The 20,000-nt window shown below is 36.1% G+C and overlaps 1 protein-coding gene across 1 annotated transcript in view; it reads left to right on the top strand.

Moving 5' to 3' along the window:
- Positions 1–20,000, top strand: part of LOC144975000 (uncharacterized) — an 82,603-nt gene that overhangs the window by 13,174 nt on the left and 49,429 nt on the right. Inside the window, exons 3-11 of the mRNA XM_078918640.1 lie at positions 1–12; positions 1,989–2,093; positions 2,503–2,577; positions 2,733–2,858; positions 4,295–4,408; positions 4,597–4,705; positions 11,818–11,912; positions 12,295–12,345; positions 13,668–13,781. The exon at positions 1–12 is cut by the window's left edge and continues 146 nt beyond it. Of these exons, the coding sequence (XP_078774766.1) occupies positions 1–12; positions 1,989–2,093; positions 2,503–2,577; positions 2,733–2,858; positions 4,295–4,408; positions 4,597–4,705; positions 11,818–11,912; positions 12,295–12,345; positions 13,668–13,781 (801 nt within the window). The remainder of the gene's footprint in view (positions 13–1,988; positions 2,094–2,502; positions 2,578–2,732; positions 2,859–4,294; positions 4,409–4,596; positions 4,706–11,817; positions 11,913–12,294; positions 12,346–13,667; positions 13,782–20,000) is intronic.

Raw genomic sequence — 20,000 nt, 5'->3', positions numbered from 1 at the left:
AACGGTCATCAGGTATAAAATTATAATTATAGAGTATATTCACTCGACGTTGGATTAAATGAATATCTGGGGTGCTAGCATTGGTGCAAGAAACGTAATATAAAGAAAGAGAAAGTTCCTTTAAGAACCAGAACCGGAGTTTACAAAGTTCTGTATTAAAGTACAGTGATGATAATTGCTTGCATCCCTTTGGGTAGGAGGCTAGGCTTTACAAAACACTATCCACCAGACATTAAGGACACAGTTGTCCAACCCATGGGCGATGCCTTTCCCTTTGTAGGTCTAATTATCTACCAATTCAGCTTTTACGGTCTTCAATGGAATGCCATCTATAACACCGATATCTAATACAGATGCTCCAACCCCCGTGCACAGACGCATTTCTGCTTAGTTCATCAAAATATTATAATATTTTTATAACGTAAGGGAAAGTGGTCTTTGAGATTTTATGACTGTAGAGTCGAGAATATAGACAAACAGACATTTATGATGGTTACCGTTTCCATCGTGACAATGAAAGACACGCACAATCACAATCACACACACACACACACATATATATATATATATATATATATACACACACACACACACACACACACGTGCGCGCACACACATATTGTCGATTAGTTCTGCTGTCAAAAAAATAAAGGGTGGGCTTTTTCGATCATGACACGGTATGAGGTAAATGTCCATTTCGCTTTTGTTTGGTTAAACCGTATCCGCTTATGACCATGAGCAAATTTACTTCTTAAGAAAAATATGGCCTTTGATTCGAGACACCTGTGAGTTAAAGAGAAAGTCGTAAATGCGAATGACGTATGGGTATAAAACGCGAGTTGCTCAGTGCCTTTTTCTAACAGATGTTCCCCCGCCATATAATAGAAGTAAGGAACTTTCGTTTCACTGTTCTGGAATGGAAACGAGGCATGGCTTTCTATAGTATACCATAGACGGCCATGATACGAAGGCATCGATTTTGCTCGTTTGTTCCTAATATCATTGGAATTGATCGAACGTATCGATTTATTGGAAGCTTGCATGAAAAAGTACGAATAATGATAGCTTATGGTTAGTGTAGTTGAGGGTTGGCTGTATTGATTAATTGTTCATATCGAATCGTTGTTTTCTTTCCGGTTTGTCGGTTACACAGAGAAAAAAAAGAATATATTGTTTGGACACCTTGATCAATAAACCCTTACAGCCCTATTCTTCAGGAATATGGATAAGAAAAACCGTATAATCGTACCAAAAATACACAACAATCTTTATTCTCATCGCCTCATATTGTAATACAGCTTGAAATAAATGGGCAGCGGTTTTCTGGGGGGGGGGGGGGGGGATTACTTCATCATTATTTAGATGATTTTTAAGCCAATTTATCTTATTAACAAATAGATGTTTGGGGGGGGGGGGGGGGTTGTTGTTGTATTTTTGGGTTTATTAATTTATTTCGTTGTTGTTGTTTTGTTTTTTTGGTTTTGTTTTTGTTTTTTGTTTTTTGTTTTTTTTTTGTTTGTTTATTTTTTGTTTTTTTTTTTTGTATTCATGATAGGGAGAGAGACTTTTATTTTTAGCAGGTTTAAAATCGTTTAGAGGTAATCCATACTACTTTCAATAGATATATAAAGGAATAATTTAAATTGCTATATCATACCATTACTGTAAACTTTTTGTTGTTTTGAGTATGTGAGTTGTTGTTTTTTTTCAAACAGTCATAGAGGTGAATATTTTTATTCCAAAAATGGATGTTTTGTATGAACAAACCAGGGGAATAAATGGAGCGTTGTTAATTTCATTGACCATCGTGAAATTAACACATTCCCTTACTTTATAACGTACATACTGTGACTAGCCAGGAACAGACGTGCTTGGTTCCAATATGTGGATTCCCTGTGACCGTATGTGCAACTCATACATACATATTTTTATATTTTTAGTGATAAGGAGATAATAACGGTAAAGATTCAATTCCCAATATATTTCAGGATGAAGATGTTATATTCGAGACATTCATGCACAACAATGGGAGAGAATTCATCTGTGCCGTGAGGGGTGGCAGGAGATATTACCTTGATGATTGGCACTCACATGTAAGTTGTTCACGTGGTACTTTTGTAGTTACGGTGGGAGCGATCTAAACTCATTCATCTAATCCAGCCAACAATTATATGGTTTGTTGCGGTTCAACCTTTGGATATTTATGATGGAACGTAATGATAATAATAATAATAATAATAATAATAATAATAATAATAATAATAATAATAATAATAATAATATCAAAGGTCATGATAATGATGATAATAAGACTAATGGTAATGAAAATGATAATAATAATGACAATAATAATGATAATTTAAAATGATAAAAATAATTATAATGATAAAAATAATAATAATAATAATAATAATAATAATAATAATAACAATAATAATAATAATAATAATAATAATAATAATAATAATAATAATAATAATGCTTTTTCCTCATTCTCTACAGGAGTGGCAACCATTCCCAGAGCGATGGCTGACTGAGGGACGTCTGGTGCCCATCGATGACAACCAACAAAACAAGGTGAAGTTTTATTTCATGCTAAAACATTGGCTGTCATAATATTCAGCTATAATTCAAATGTACCCACCATCACTGGCATTTGTTGTTTTTTATGTTCGATGAATTATTGTCATTTCTACTACTTACTCTAATCATTACATGCTTTCCTCATCCAGAAATCGTCACAACAGGGCCAGGAAGATAAACGTGGAGGTCAGGGGTCAAGCCAAGGCGACCACGATGATCGTGAAGGATACCTAAAACATCCTAAGAGAGGGCGGGTTGAAACCTATCTCATGGAGGTAGGTCTCTCTCTCTCTCTCTCTCTCTCTCTCTCTCTCTCTCTCTCTCTCTCTCTCTCTCTCTCTCTCTCTCTCTCTTTTTTTTCGTTCTTTCTCTTTCTTTCTATTTTGTCACATGTTCCAATTCCCAATCTCTGTCCCCTCAATCTGCTCAGTATAGAAAATTATGGAGCCGTCGGCCAACTGTGTCCGAATGACTTTTCCGGTCGTTTGCCAAAAGATTAATTAATGGATTTTTTATCGCTTTTAGCCTTGTGTTGGCTAAAACTGACCAATGTTGCCAGAAAATAAAAATATTGAATTTTACACATAAATTAGCAGGACAATTCGTATATTTCGAGTGTTTCCTTTTGTTAGAAAATCGAATCAGTTGAATCAAGATAGTGATTGTCAGGGTCATAAAAAAGGAGTGAAAGTAGAAATGAATGGGTTTTAAAAAAAAAATATTAACATAAGCATAATTCCTAGCAAAGTATTTAAGTAAAATAACATACAAATAACAGTAAGGGGCAGCGTCTTTGCTTCCTACCCGAAAGGTACCGAGTTCAATCACCCGCCGCTGCGTTGTGTGGCCTTGAGCAAGTCACCTCGCCCTAGCTCACTTTGCGGCGCTGCTCTGCGGCTGACGCCTGGGTTATTCCAGTCTTCCCTTGGAATAGACCCTAAAGACAAATTTCCCCTTGGGGATTAATAAAGGGAATTTTATTTTATTTATTTTATTTTTTTATTAACTAATCCCAATTGTTAATTTATTGAAACTAAAGAATTAAGTTTTCGTAAAGATTTTTTGCTCAAAGTGAGCTTCGACATACATGATTTATTTTTTGCCGGTTAGGAACAGTTGTATATAACATTTTTGTCGAGAAATAACTCGAATTGGGTTATATCACACAATGGAGGGGGACACTGCACTACGGCTAATGCCTAAGTTATTCCAGTTTTGCCTTGAATGAGACCTTAAAGATAAATTTCCCCTTCGAGAGGAATGAAGAAAAAAATTCTATTCAAAGAGCCTACTGCAAATTTCAAGCAGTTTTAACTTTTTTAGAAATAAATACAAAAATAATTTTGAGAATAGATAGAATAATTAATGTAACTATGTAAATCCAGTTCTACGTCTTTTAACCGCTGTCTTATTAGGGTATTATAGTTATCCCGCCTTATGCTCTATGTCAAAGGTTTACCACAGACATGTCTTGTAGTCAATCCTGATCCGACTGCTTTGCACAAGAATTTATATCTAGTACATTTATGACGTTCGAAGGTGACAAGCAATCTCTTGAAATATCTTAATGTTCATACAAACTACAATAATACAGAGGCAGTTTGCAATGTTTTGTATCACCATTACACATAATTTTGTTAACTATAATATAGGAGTGGTGATCAATTTATATGCCATAATATAAAATTAATGGAATAATTTCAAATTGCAGGAGCGGCATTACGTCCACTTTTTCTTTGACCGTCCCACCGGCAAATGGCTGCGACTTCCTATTGGATGGGAACTGCATCATCATCTAGTGAAGCAAATGGTTGACCATGTAGAGGTAGGTATTACTCAAGGCCATTTGTTTGACTTGTAAAATGGACTAACAAATGATGATGATGATGATGATGATGATGATGATGATGATGATGATGATGATGATGATAATGATGATGATGATGATGATGATACTAATTATAGTAATGTTGAAGATGATATCGCAAATCCAATACTGTCATATCTTTTCAGGATGCTCTGCCAAACTGGAACGACCGAGCAGATATCCTGGCTTTGCTCCGCGCCTGTAACTACAACCCTGACGAATGCATTGGGACTTACTTGATGTTGGAAGGGGATGGTAAGAGTCGAATTTGTAGTTTTAAGTGAAGATAATATATTATTTAGTGAACGCAAATTAAATTCACAATGTAGGGAAAGATGTGTTTTCATCAAGCTCAATACTGCTCGTATTATTGATAAAACTTTGAACACAGTATTATTAAAAATAGGACCATGACGAGGTTCTTGTTACCTTGTTATGGTATGACATAAAAGAGCTATCTTACTGATTAAGTATACGCTGATTTTGTTCTGTTTAATCTTCAACGATTAGAAGTTATTTTCTTTTCCTTTGAAAAACAAAACAAACAATAAAACTGTTGGAAATTCAAAGAAAACTATTACAGGCAAGATATCTAGAGAAAAACCATTAAAACTTTATGGTTTCCATAGAACATCATATCTATACACTTTTCATAATTTTGTATCCTTCGTGTTAAAGCGTGGAAGAATAATGCTGCTGCTGTTGATGATGATGATGATGAGGATGATGATGATGATGATGATGATGATGATGATGATGATGATGATGATGATGGCGATGATGATGGCGATGATGATGTTGATGATGATGATGATGATGATGATGATGACGACGACTACGACGACGATGATGATGCAGATGATGATGATGATGATGATGATGATGACGACGACGACGACTACGACGACGACGACGATGATGATGATGATGATGATGATGATGATGAGAAGGAGGAGGAGGAGGAGGAGGAGGAGGAGGAGGGAGAGGAGGAGGAGGGAGAGGAGGATGATAATGATGATGATGATGATGATGATGATGATGATGATGATGATGATGATGATGATGATGATGATGATGGATGTAAGGTATTTATATTGCTATTGTTTAAAGTGTTCAATTGTACTGGGGCATTATTCACCCGTGCGGATTGGTGCGCACTGATCTTCTTCCCTTTTTTAACACTTCTATGAATGAACCTAAACATGGCCGTTTGTCTATGATTCTTCAATAACGTTTGTTTATTGTTACTTCAAATTTCAACATCTTCTTCATGTAATATTACCATATCAACAAATATTACAACTGGCGACGAGGATGGGATTATTCAAAGCAGGTTTGGTGCACATCGAACCAGTGCGACCTTGTGTTCCTTTGAAGCAACTGATATAGGGGGTAAATCTTTGATGAAAGATTGTCAGTGAAAGCGGTGTAGTAATTTACCAGTCCTAAATTTAAATAAGACTTAAGTTGACTTGGATTTTTCCGTGCTGGTGCCAGTTGAATTGCTTTAATTTTGTCATCTAGTGACTGAACTCCTTCAGTAGATAATGTATATCCCAAAAATTGTATGCTTCGTTTCATAAGCTGATACTTTTCCGTGCGGAGATTTAATCCTTTATTTTCCAAAATTGTCAGTACTTTGTCTAAATTTTCCAAATGTTCCTTCTTGTTTTTGCCACTGATATAGATATTGTCTAGATATCACGCACACTTGTCTGCTCTTTTTGAACGGTTCGTTTTTAACCCGTTGGCAGACTTTTGAAATATGACCTACGGTGTTGCAAGATAAACATTTTGCTTGTCGAAATTTGCGCTGTGATCGAAGATGATTGCCCCCGCAGCCTTGGCATGATGAATTGTTCTGCGTAGATGCAGAAATAGATGAAGATTTAGTAGGTCTGCCTGCTGACACCAGAATATTAAGCGAATGGTGTATTTTGTTAACAACAAATTTCCTTTGCACCCTCTGTCGAATTCATCGCAAAGATATCACAAAATCTGGTAGACTCGCCAACTTCTCGTATGTGTGATTCAAACTTTTTGCGTTGAAGGTTTGGGATTGAAATGGGACGATAGGATGTCACAAAGTTCTGTATAGGATTTTGAGCGAGGCGTAGCTGGATAACATAAATCTTTAATAATACTGAAATTTTATGTCCAATCGATGATAGAAGAATTGCACGTCTCTTCTCTTCACTCACGACTTCATTCGCCTCGAAGTAAAAGTCTAGTCTTTCTTTATAGTCGGGGAAAGGAGAAACCCTGTCACACGGTTCAAGTGAGCCGAACAACCCGGAATAAGCCATTACCTCGTCGCCAGTTTTAATATTTGTTGATATGGTAATATTGCATGAAGAAGACTTGTTGAAATTTGAAGATGATGATGATGATGATGATGATGATGATGATGATGATGATGATGATGACGATGATGATGATGATGATGATGATGATGATGATGATGATGATGATGATGATGATGATGATGATGATGACATTTTATATGAAACAGAATTGAATATTATTAGGACCAGACAGAGACATCTTTAAAATGTCAGATGATAGAAGTGCTGAAAGGACTATTGCTGTCATCGTCTGTTACTGACTGGCTACAAGAATAATGATGTTTTGTTTTGTTTTTGTTTTTTTTAATTCTTACCTTATCATTGCATGTCACGATATTGTGTTTTTATCTTGCCATATTTTATCTGTTTTAATTTTCAGATTCAGGTATCCCTTTTTTTTCTCAGTATAGTGTGGGGAAAAGGAGAGTAAAAAACTCTTTACTGCCTTCAGTGTATTAATCTACTTTTCAGACATTTATTTTCATTTCCTCGAATCTTACAGCTTGGTTAATGATTCATTTGCTAACTACAATATAGACACGAGGCTACGTTTATAAACTTTCCTATACTATTTTAACAAACATTTCACTCCAAAGAATAAGCCATGTTTAACATGGTGATTAAAAATAATGATTTATTAGTTTCCTTTAATTCCCAATTTACTTTTCAAGTCTTTCGCATACATTTCAGAATTGAATGACCGACCAATCTTGCATTCTGGTCATTAAGAGTGCATCCCGATGATGGACACTTTGAGTGATAACACTTTTACAAAATAAAATTTACTTTAAACATGTAGCTTCTATCTTCTAATTTAATTTTACATCTAAGTCCAGGCCTCAGGCAACATTTATTTGCTTTATACTTTTACTTATATAATCTGTGCTTGAATGCAGCCTTTCCATTCCATATATTACCAGAATATGGAATAAGTCGTGTGTTATGATAACACATCACATATCCCAATATGGGTCCCGATAGCTCATTTAATACAGCACTCCCCTTATAGGCAAAGTAAAGAAACCGTCTTTGGTCTTCGGTCGAAATATTTTCTAACCTATGTCTTCATCTATCAGTGATTGGGTTGCTGTTGTTGGATCTCGTGGATGCTACGTTTATATTGACGTATGTAGTGTCTAAAGGGTAGAAAACAAATGCCATTGTCTCTTTGACGCTAAGGGTAACTATAGCTGGATGGACCGGCTATATAAGAAGTTTTTTCCACATCCGAAAAAGACATCTTTTGACTGGAAGAGACTGGACGAGGGAATAGAAAGTTATTGTCTTAGCTTTCATGAAAAGTCGAATCTTATTTCATCTCATGCCGTGTATTTTTTATCTACTATCGCTATTATTAACGGATAAAATCTTAAGATAGTAGATATATTGTTGGCGTTTTGAAATCAATTACCACTTCAATCTATTAAAGGTTGGGGTTTTCTTTTCAACATTTTGATGGCAAAAAATAATACCCACACTGACTAACTTCAAGCTGATGAAATGTAAACAAAACTTAGCCATTTTAACCAGTAATAAAACTCCATTTTCACTAAAATAAACATTTATATAGCCTCGCATAATGAACCATCTTTTCTTTGACTGTTTTGACATTTTTTAATTCAGTTAACCAATACTCTATATCTTTTCAACTCTAAATCAATAATACTTAAATAGTAACTATTGGAATGCCAACATTGAACTGTGATACGGAAGCATCGGTTATATTAAAATCTAACATGAAATTATGCGGAAATCAGATTTGTATAAATGGGGTGATCTTGTCTACTGGAATTATGCATTAGATTTTTCTTCTTTTTATAGTCAAAATTTGTAATGATTTAATCCGATACCATTACAACATGAACATGTTAAAGTAGAACTAACTGGACATAAAAAAAATTGAACTTTTATATCGCGTAATATCCACTAAATGTGGTTAAAGCGCTTTACAAGGGCCCCTGCAACACTAACATGTAGGACGGGACATGGCGCCTGTTCGGCGATATTACATTTTTTTCGGACAGAGACAGCGAAAAACGGTGCGCCAAAGACTTCTATTCTTATGTTTGGTGTTGATGTTCATGTCTTTGATGCAGTATACGTGGGAATCGATGTCTTGAAGCAGCTCTCAGATATTTTAGTAATGGCTATTGTTTTATCAGAAATAATCTCGTGATTACAGGGTTTGATTTCATGAAAAGCGAGACCTTTTTGTTTGATTGATGTTATTCTTAAGGATTCTGTCCTGTTTTTGTTTTTGTTTTTTAATTAATGTTAATAATATTTAGCCAGCATTAATGTTAATAATATTTAGCCAGTTTAAATAACAATATTTTACTGTTTACTCAATCATATTTAGCTCTTCCTCCCCTTTCCTTATTAACAATCCTTATGGTTATGTGACACTGATAACCGATTTTTAATCAGACGTAGACAATAAGAAATGTATGTCTCTTTGTTGTATTAAAATGAAATAATTGATCCCTCCCAAAATATATCCTATAGTGTGGAGAGCTGTGTAGCTGACCGATATGGTCTTTGTATTTGAAACCTAAGGGGTACCGAATTTTATTTCCCACCCTCTGTAAGGCCTTGAACCTTCCATCTCTCCCTAACTCACTTTTTAGCGCTGCACAGCGGCAGACGCACGAGCTGTTTTAGTCTTCCTTTGAAATAGATCCTAACGACAATTTTCAACTAAGGAATGAATAAGGCGGATTACCTTTCTTTTTTGGTTGTTTTAAAGGTGTTTAGTGATTGTTATTGTTCAGTTAACGTCATGGAAAACAAGATTAACCCCACATGCCTTAAGTCTCTAAATGACGACACACATTGAATACCAGTTTTATGGTCATAATCTATCGCATTTCTATTAGGTACCAAAACCCCTAAATCATATCTGGCGAATGAATGATACATACCGAGTACTACATTTATCAACATCCACTAGCAAATAAACATGAAAGATAATATTATTTCTAAAAATGACAGTAAATCATCGGGTATCTCACGCCCGCACGATCAGAAGGTTGATTCAAGATTCACGACTGCTTCGACCTTTCATTTGTGGCCTACCGCATGGTAACGGTATTAAGTCATGATGAACAAACTGCTGAAAAATCATAATGATAAGAAATATATTAATTTGACTCTTTCCCAATTAAAAAAAAATTATTTTATTCTTCTCATTAAAACAAAACAACTTGATTTAAGTCTCATATTTCTACTACAATTTATATTTTAACTCTCTCCTTACTGACCATTTTCCGGATTTTCCTCAAAACGTCTTTATCACACAACATAAAATAAAATTGTAAAACTCTAACTCAAAGGGAATAAGGACATGCTGTATATTTTGTTTAGTAGGGCTCACTTATAACTATAACAAAATATTCTTCAAATTGTGTGATGCAGAAAAGAACTCTGAATGAGAAAAATGTTGGTTGTTTAGTAACGAATGTGATGATTTTCTATAGTTGGTAAGGAGAAGGTTAAGCTTCTAAACCCTGACATTCCGTTTTGAGCGACGTATATAATTTTGCAGGTCTGATATCGTGGGCAATTATGGGCTTGTTGTCCACCCTGGTTTTGAGACAATAGGAAATATTGAAACAGAAAGGAGCTAATGTATAGATAGCTAATATTATAACATGCTACACGCGCTTTGCATTGCTTTATTTGTTACCCCCAGCATGGCACATAAAGGCCAATTGTTATTTCATACATCTTATTATTATTATTATTATTATTATTATTATTATTATTATTATTATTATTATTATTATTATTATTATTATTATTATTATTATTATTATTATTATTATTCATCTTCTCTGCAGGTTGTGGGGATACTGTGATGCTATTTTAGATTTTTGGCTTTGTCAAATCATTTTTAAATGTAATATGTAATCATCAAATTAATGTGTCCACGTGTGCTGTTGACCTAAGCATTTCTCATAAACATTCTCACAGAATACCATTGGCTTATTTTCAGAGGAGTAAAGTCAATATACTGAAAAATATTGCGTAAAATTTAGAGATGCTTTTCACTCTGTCCATATTTCTTATCTTTTTTTAATGAGATAAAATCTGATTGAATGCAGATTACCCAATAATATTCACATAGTACCGTACAAGTTATCACTTGTTTTACATAGCATGTTAACCGATTTACCAATTGTTTATTCAACGAACAAGTTAAAATTGTTGGATTCAAAGTTTATTTAAATCTATCTGACGGATTCATAAAAATAAATACAAATAGTTTTGTCGGCGCATGTCTTTTGTAACCAACAATGGATCACAGAGAGATCCAAGGTCATGCGGCCTACCGGGTAATGTAATGATATGACCACCATAGGGTCAGCATTCATCATGACCAATGTTGTTATAGAAGTGATAATAATATTTCCATATCCAGTATATACCTACCAACCCAACCAAAGGGTCCTCGATTTTGTGAGCATTCATTACAATATTTTGACATAGCGCTGAATTATGTTGTACAGTGATAGTGGGCGACGCCACGTATTTTTAACTCTCCCCCTTACCAGCCATTTTTAGAATTTTTCCCAAGAATTCACACCCACCCAACACAAAAATAGACTTTTCTTACTTAATCTTGTTCGGCAAAATGAGCTCTTCAACACAGTGTGTAGTATTTATAGCTGTAATCAAAGCATTTCTTTACATTTTGTGACGTAGAAGAGAAATCAGAACTGTCGGTTGCATCATAACGAATAATATGACGATTTTCTCCCATGGTTCGTCAGGAGAGGGTTATATCATCTTTATTAAAAATAGTACACGATGTAAAGGATCTGGAAGATAAATTTGAATCTTATTTTAATCTTGGAACTCACAGCCAACTATGGTATTTCTGGTACGAGGATAACTAAAATGCTCACCAGTTCTGCCTGCTAAAATTCGTAATTCACACTTTTTTTTTTCTTATTCTCCCTATTTCAAAGCGATCAGTTGCTTCCATATATATTTTGTATTCTATATCACTTCAACCGCTAGATTGGCTGAAGCCGCAAAGAACGTCTAAAGCTGTCAAAGCAGATGAAAATAAAGATCAAAAGATTGAAGAACTGACAGTTAAACTTAAGAAACTGGTAAGTTTCGTATTGTAGATAAAGCTGGCAAACATTTTTCTGTTCATGGATGATAACTAATGCTTTTTCTTGCCCAAAATTGAGAAAAGAGAGGTTTAGTAGATCATACGTATCATGATCATTCTCGTAAAACAGTGCAGCCATGTTTACATTGTAACATTCAATCAAAAATCGCATAATCTCTTTTCACACGGAAAGAATTAAATGTTTATCGCCTTGCATTTAAGATTACGTAACAAATCAAGTATAGCTTTGCACGACAGCTATTAATGATATAAAATAAATACGATCTATCAAATTAACCATTGCTACTTGTCGCATGTGATTACTTTTTTTTCTTTCAATTGTCTTTTTTTTTTCTTTGTTTCTTTTTTAATTTCAGGAAGTGGAATTAAACTCCGAGAGGAAATTGAGAATTGAAGCAGAAAAGCAAGTGAGTAATAATATTTTTGATGATAATATTGTTGTCTGGATTGACCTATCTGTATATAATATTATCCAAAATCAATGCACATCTCTTTCATGCTCAAAGAGATGAAAATATTTACTATGAACACATATCTCATATGTTATCTTAGAAAATAGAATTATGGTCTTCATGTCATGAATTGTCTTATGACTTTTTTTCGTCTCATGTGGCCCCTGGGGTTTTATAACTATTTTTAGAGGACTGTTAAATAGAGGAACTGTGATGATGAAATTAGTTGCTAACGGCAAATGTCTAATTCCCTTAATTCATACTCATGGGAATTTTTTTCTTTTGCTGCTATTTCGAGAAAATAACGAGATAACCCAGGCGTCAGCAACAGTGCAGAGCCGCAAAGTAGTAACAAAGGGCTAAGTTTTTTACTCATGGAAAAATTATCCCGATTCTATCGGATGGAATTGCAATGCATTATCTCATCCCATAGAGCTGTCACAGGATTGTTAAAATTTACTTTAAAATAGTGTGCATGTATTGTTTATGGCCATTCTTTGTTGTCATTGTTTTCCCCAAAAAGTGTGATTAATTCATACGCACGTGGAAGAGAAAAAAGTCTCCAGAATCATTACGAGTCGTTAATTTGGCTTGCTGTCATCGGCATGATGATTACATATTGAGAACCCATCTCACAATTGCGACGATCTTTGTTACGCTCATAAAAAGATCAGTGAGATGATTTACACAGAAAATCTGCAATGCATGAGAAATGAGATTTGTTGAATCTTTGTTGAAGTAAAGAAAAATGGCATTGCTCAATGGCATAAACCACTTAACGTGCCATTGTTTTTTTAACCCAATAATCGAGTCAGGCCTAGGAATTCATGTCCAGTTTTTCCACTTGTAAGGAACTCATCCCGGAAAAGCTCACTTAGTACTTCCTTTCCTGTTTGTGAAGTAGTATATTCGCGGCAATTTGATCGATTTAGGCTGGAGAGAGAGACAAATGGTACCCAATCCATCTGTATAAAGATTTTGACACACCATTTCCCTACGCGTTTGTCCGATTTTTTTCTATATTTTTGATAACTTTAAATGGAGTGTAGAGAGATTTATCTAACGAGCAAACTGTTCTTTCTTTCAATCAATGAACACAACAATAAATTTAAATGTCAGCTAAAAATGGGGGATTATTCACTTTTAACAAGGGTGTCAAATGTATCTCAACTATTCCTAATCGCTTTATAATCTGTCGTTTGTTGTCGCAATCTACAATCAAAAAGTATTCACCTCTGTTGTCACATTTGCTAAAATATATCCCAATTGTATTTCAGCTTTCTGAATTAGAGGAAAAATACAGTAAAATCTCAGCTGAGGTGTCGTCTGCCAAATCTCAAATGGAAGCAATGCAGCAATCACAACCCAAGTCTGCACGTCCAAAGACACCCGTAAGTAATTCTTTTATTGATTCATTGCTTCTGGCTTCTGTAGAAAGATGGGGACTTCAAGAATACCCTGTTGTAAGGCAAGGTATTTGAGCGGAGGTCGAATCTTCGCGAAGGAAAAGACGGTCGGGTAACGATGTGAGAGGACAGTTGAGTATATTGATAGATAAACTTAACTTCGATGTTATGTTTTACAATAAACTTAATTTTCATTTAATCGGTAATCAAATGAACACTCACCTGACTACATCTCTTTAAGAGAAGTAGATGCTGCAGTGAATCTAACCGGAATTCCAAGTCCTTCTGCCTAACAGAATTCAACGACAACATTCTTTACGTAAAGTTACCAACTTTAGTACTTTGCTTGCCTTGTAAAAGATTTTCTAGTCTTAAGCTGAGCGAAGTAAGTGACTGAAATTGGTTCTTACTAGCATTTTCTGGGGCCGTTTTCATGAACGCGGACTATCTCTGACTTCAGTCAAGGACTTGAAAAAATCTGATTTCTTGTGAATAAACAAATCCCAGACTAAAATCACGACACCTGCGGACTAAGTTTGGCCAAGTTTTTGTCACTTGCTGAGGCAGGACTTCAAAAGCTTAGACTGAGACTAGTAACTAGGATACATTATAGCGTCGACAAGATAGCAGCTATTTTTAGATTAGAGAGCTTCGATTCGGAAGGAAAATACGTCGGTTATGAATGACAGAGGCAAAAAGTGTCCTGTTGCTATTGACACTGGCTTTTTAAAAACTATAAGATCGCCGAAAGTGCAGATTTTTGTGAATAAAAACTATTTAAAAAACTGAATCTAATCGACTCGTGAGTTTCGAGTGACCGGAGACTTGAAATCGAAGGATGTGTGTCAAAGAACAACCCCAAAAAATGAATAGAAAGTAAAGTGGAGACACAAGTTATTCTGCTGGCTTTGTAACTGACTGAAATAATGTGGTTCATCAGACCACACTTTCTCTTTTGTTTAACCATTGTAGTCTAGGAAGTCGAATAGGGTTGCCAGATTATTTTTCAACAAAATGCCAGGGGAAGACTCAAAAAATGCCAAAACACTAAAAAAAATGCCAAAGTCTGTTGACTCCCACCCCCACTAAGAAAACTACTCACTTTTGATAGACAATTTACTATCCTATCCTGGTGGCTTGCGTGTTTTCTTTTCTTTTTTTTTTTTGAATTATACTAAATTTCCTGTTGGGGTAATTTTTTTACCTACTGACTACTAAGTGGAGTGCTAAACCACTACACCACGGTTGGATTTTAAGAATGAAAAAGAAATACATTAACATGACGCGTTTAGAAATAATTAAGAAAAGGTGTCATTTGAAGTATAATATACAAGAAAAGAAAATGCCAAATGAAAATGCCAAATGCCAAATGATTTTTTAAAATGCCAAACGGTTTTTAAAATGCCAGATTTTTGGAATCTGGCATTTAAAATGCCAAACTGGCAACCCTGAAGTCGAATGGCAATATCACGTGATTTGATTCATCATGACAAAAGTAACTTAAAATATGAAAAGAACAAAATATTATCTATACCGGTTGTGTTGTTAATTCCTCTTTGGAAATCTATTGCGTTGAAAGTATGAAGGCGGGTATCTTACCTGCCGTCGTGTACAAGAGAGCGTGGTTACCCGCACAAAATAGCCGAATTAGTCACCGTCCTAATAACGTCAACTTCTAGGCAAGTGACTAGCTAGTCAGAGACTAGAAAGCGTTCATGAAAATCGATTTGTAGTCACTTGCTTCGCTTATGCCTAAGACTAGCTACTCATTTACTAGACTAGTAAATATCTAAATCTAGTCCTTGCTCATGAAAACGGGCCCTGGTCTCCGACTACTTCAGCTCTAGCCTTGAACTGGAAGGGACGTTGGCTAAATCGATTAGCCCTAATTTATGTTGGTAAGAAATCAGTTGTTACCATGGAGGAAATAAACTACGGAGGAGAGCACTAAATCTGCTCGTCGATCAGCCAGCGATAAGTTATCACTGGCTGAACGACAAGGTGACTGAGAGAGCCTTGGCCCATGCACGACGCTATCGTCAAGAAAAAAAATGAAGGCATGTTCGAGAGAAAGAAACTAGTTTATTAGCAGTTACAAAGAATGTGTTGTTTCTCTTTTATTTTCAAAGCTGGGTTACTGTAATTCTCTGTTATTTGGTGACCCGGAAAATAAGCTCAGGCAGCTGCAGACGGTCCAAAATAATGCTGCCAGATTGGTCTTTCGAAGGTTGAGGTTTGACTCTGCCGCACCTCTCCTTCGAAGATTACACTGGTTGCCTGTTGAGAAAAAGATTAAATTCAAAGCATGTGTCCGAGTTTATCGTTGTCTAGAAACACTGCCCCTCCCTACCTCACATGACTCCTAAAGAAGTATTCAACAACCCGATCTTTACGTTCCTCCAATTACACCACCCGTTTGGCTGTCTCACGCATTCTTACGAAGGCGGGAACAAAGTCCTTTTCTCATTTTCGTCCCTCTGTATGGAACACCATTACACAGAGCATCCGAGAATCCTAACCTTGTCACTCATTGTGTGTTCTAGAAATCCTTGAAAACATCTTTTTTAATGTCATGTATTTTCTATATTGTTTTGTGTCGATATAAAGCGCCAAGAGCCTCATTTTTAAGGACACCGTGCGCTCTATAAAAGTCTATTATTATTATTATTATTATTATTATTATTATTATTATTATTATTATTATTATTATTATTATTATTATTATTCGCAACGAAGAATTTTATACCAATGACTACGACGTGACAGTCGCGGCGGTCGTCGTAAACAACGCACACTTGGAACCATCGTCGGTCACAGACCTAGTCCCAAATTATATCGATCACAACTCATAATATATCAACGTCGCCGTTTTCTTACACCCATAATTAATTATGAATCAAAACGATCGTGACAGTCTACACAAAAAAACACACAATTAAATATAGGTACACACAGACAATATAGATCAGCCCAGCGATCAATTAAGAAATAGTGGAGGAACAAATACAAGAATCAAGTTTATTAACCCGAATTGTCATTGTTTAATTAGCATAAATAAAAAGTTTAAACTGGAACAACTAATACAAACTCGCCGTCTCGGTGGTCTAATTGCAACGGAAACGCACTTAAACAAATCTATATTTGTTTACTGACAACTTCCTCGACTCGCCGCCTTGCCGACAGGACCTTGCACTAGGCGAAATCGGCGTCTTAATAGCGGTGGAAAGTAACATAACATCAGTCGATAGAAATTCGGACACTAATTGCTGAATTATCAGGACAAAAATTTCACTGTCTGTATCTGGTAGGCGCTGAAGAAATCAATGGTCTGGTTGTATTTCAGCGGCGTCCTCATTGGGCGCGGGCCCATGTCAGTCGTGCCTTGAAATCGTTTAGGTGTGGTGCCATGATGACCAGTCTGGAGGAAAAATCTCCTTTGGTGGCTTTTATAGACAACCGTCCAGCAGTATAATTGTAATGGAACAACTTTACGAATTAGTGTCAAAAATCTGATTGGGTCGATCGTCATAACATAATAGTGTGAGCACCATTAGAAACTTCTGCTGCCTTTTTGGTTTGGGGATCAATGGTCCGATGGGACAAGAGCGCGCGACACCACCCTGCTGGAAGGAGGAGGCCTACGAGGCTCAACCGTGGGTACTTGGCAAAACTTAGTAGGTAGGAGATGTACGAGACCCAGGTGTGAGAACTTGGCAGCTCCTTTGAGGGTGGGAAGTGCCCGTGACTCGGACCAACGGTACATCTGGAGTGGGAACCAAACCTCCTAGTAGGTAGGAACAAACTCCTGGCAGGCAGGAGTAATTGGACCCAGACGACACCCGCCGCGTATATATGCAGAGCTTTGAGAAGGCTTAAGCCGTTGCTTCTTGCCTAGTCGCCGGTGCAAGTACAGGCTGGGCTCTGCATCCAGGTTCGCAAAGACCGCGTATTGGCACCCGGTGTTGTAAGACAGTATGTCCCTGTGCTGTTTGAGACTAAAGCCGGGTGTGCCGAATATTTTCCCACTAGCGGGATTCGTATACGGACGGCGGAGATCCGATATAAGGTCTGGCGGACCATATGGAAAAACCGGGATAAAAAGGGTGTGAGTAGGGGGAGCCAATAGTAAGAAAGAGGGGGAGAAAAGGAGGAATAAAAACAAAATTTAACAGACGGCCTTTTCGTCCATTTTTACCCTGTGTAGTGACAGGTAATGTAAGATCACTGAAAAATAAAATTGATGAACTGTTTTCACTGTGTCGTTTTAATAGTGACTATCGTCAAGCCTCCATAATAGCGTTAACAGAGACTTGGCTATCTCCTCACATACCATCATCATGTTTTAATATTGAACAATATTCACTATTTCGAGGAGATCGGACTAATGTAAATAAACGAACTGGGGGTGGGGTGTGCACATATATTAACAACAAATGGTGCCACCCCAATAACTGTCAGATAAAGAAAATGTATTGTGACGATTATATTGAATTTATTACTGTTTCGTCACGACCATATTATCTACCCGGGAATATACTCATGTCATCATCATCAACGTCTACATTCCACCATCATCAGACAACACCACAGCGAAAAATATTTTGAGGAAAGAAATACAGGACATTCAAATTAAGTCACCCGATGCCGTATTGATGGTCTCTGGCGATTTTAACCAATGTAACGATTTTACTCTCCCGGGACTTCATCAATACGTGGACTGCGAGACAAGGGACAAAAAAACATTAGATTTATTCCTGTGTAATATTAAAAATAGTTATAAATGTTTACCCCGTGCCCCATTAGGTTTATCTGACCACTGCATGCTCTTGCTACTCCCCACCTACCGCCCTGTTTTTAAACGTGTAAAACCAGTAAAGAAAAGTGTACAGATCTGGAACGGAAGTGTGTGAAGATTTGCGTGGTTGTTTTGAATGCACTGACTGGAATGTTTTTATCGAATCATGTGATAGTGTGGATGAGCTGAATGACTGTGTGAGTGAGTATTTAAAATTCTGTGAACAGCTAGTGTCTTGTAAAAAAGAAATAAAATATTATCCTAACAACAAGCCTTGGATAACAAAAGATCTAAAACTTTTATTGAACCAAAAGAAAACTCTCTATACTAGTGGAAACAAAAAAGATCTGAAAACAAAACAAAAAGAGATAAAGAGGGTAATATCTAGTTGTAGAGATAAGTACAAAAATAAAATTGAAAAATGCTTTTCTTCTGGGGATATACGGGACACGTGGCGGGGGCTTAAAACTGCTGTGAACTATAATCCAAAGCCCACGATTATATCAGAAGATATCGAAATTGAAACTTTAAATAAATTTTATTCACGTTTCGACACAGCAAACACATTTGATATTGAAAATGAAAAACACAAATTAGACAGGGCTTTGGAAGATGAAATGACTATTGAGGTCAGTGAGGAGGAAACGAGATTCGTATTTTCGAAACTAAACGAGAGGAAGGCTGCTGGGCCGGATGGATTGAAAGGAAAACTATTAAAAGAATGTGCCCACCAGCTTTCCCCCATTTATACACATATTTTTAACTGGTCCCTCCAATGCGTTTCGATCCCTGAAATTTGGAAAACTTCAAAAATTATTCCTGTTCCAAAAAAAGAAAAACTTGAAACTATGAACGATCTCAGACCTGTTGCACTGACTTCAATAGTCATGAAATCTTTAGAAAAACTTGTTCTTGTTAAAATTAGGAATCAGTTTATGCCATTGAGTGATAGTCATCAATTTGCTTACAAACCAGGACGTGGCGTAGAGGATGCCATTTTGCTGTTTACAAACAACATCTACAGGCATCTAGATCACGCTAGGAGCTATTGCAGATTGCTTTTTGCAGATTTTTCTTCAGCGTTCAATACAATGCAACCTCAGTTGGTTGTTCAAAAATTGACTAGTCTGAATTTAAACAAGTATATAATTGCTTGGGTGCTCGAATTTCTTACGGAGAGAGCACAATATGTTCAATTAGGACAAAACAAATCTTCCTGTATAACTACAAATACTGGTGCTCCTCAGGGTTGTGTATTGTCCCCTGTATTATTCACAATATACACGAATGACTGTAGAAGTCAAAACCTGAGTGTACCTTTAATAAAGTTTGCAGATGACACCGCTCTTCAAGGCCTCATAACAAATGGCAACGAAGTGGCTTATAGGCAAGAAATTGATAGATTTGTG

Source organism: Berghia stephanieae, chromosome 6 (assembly GCF_034508935.2).
Source record: "Berghia stephanieae isolate SIO BIC M18660-M18661 chromosome 6, UCSD_Bste_1.3, whole genome shotgun sequence".
In the NCBI taxonomy this organism is placed as follows: domain Eukaryota; kingdom Metazoa; phylum Mollusca; class Gastropoda; order Nudibranchia; family Aeolidiidae; genus Berghia; species Berghia stephanieae.
Note: the sequence above shows the minus strand (reverse complement) of the source record. Positions and strands in the feature narration are given on the sequence as shown.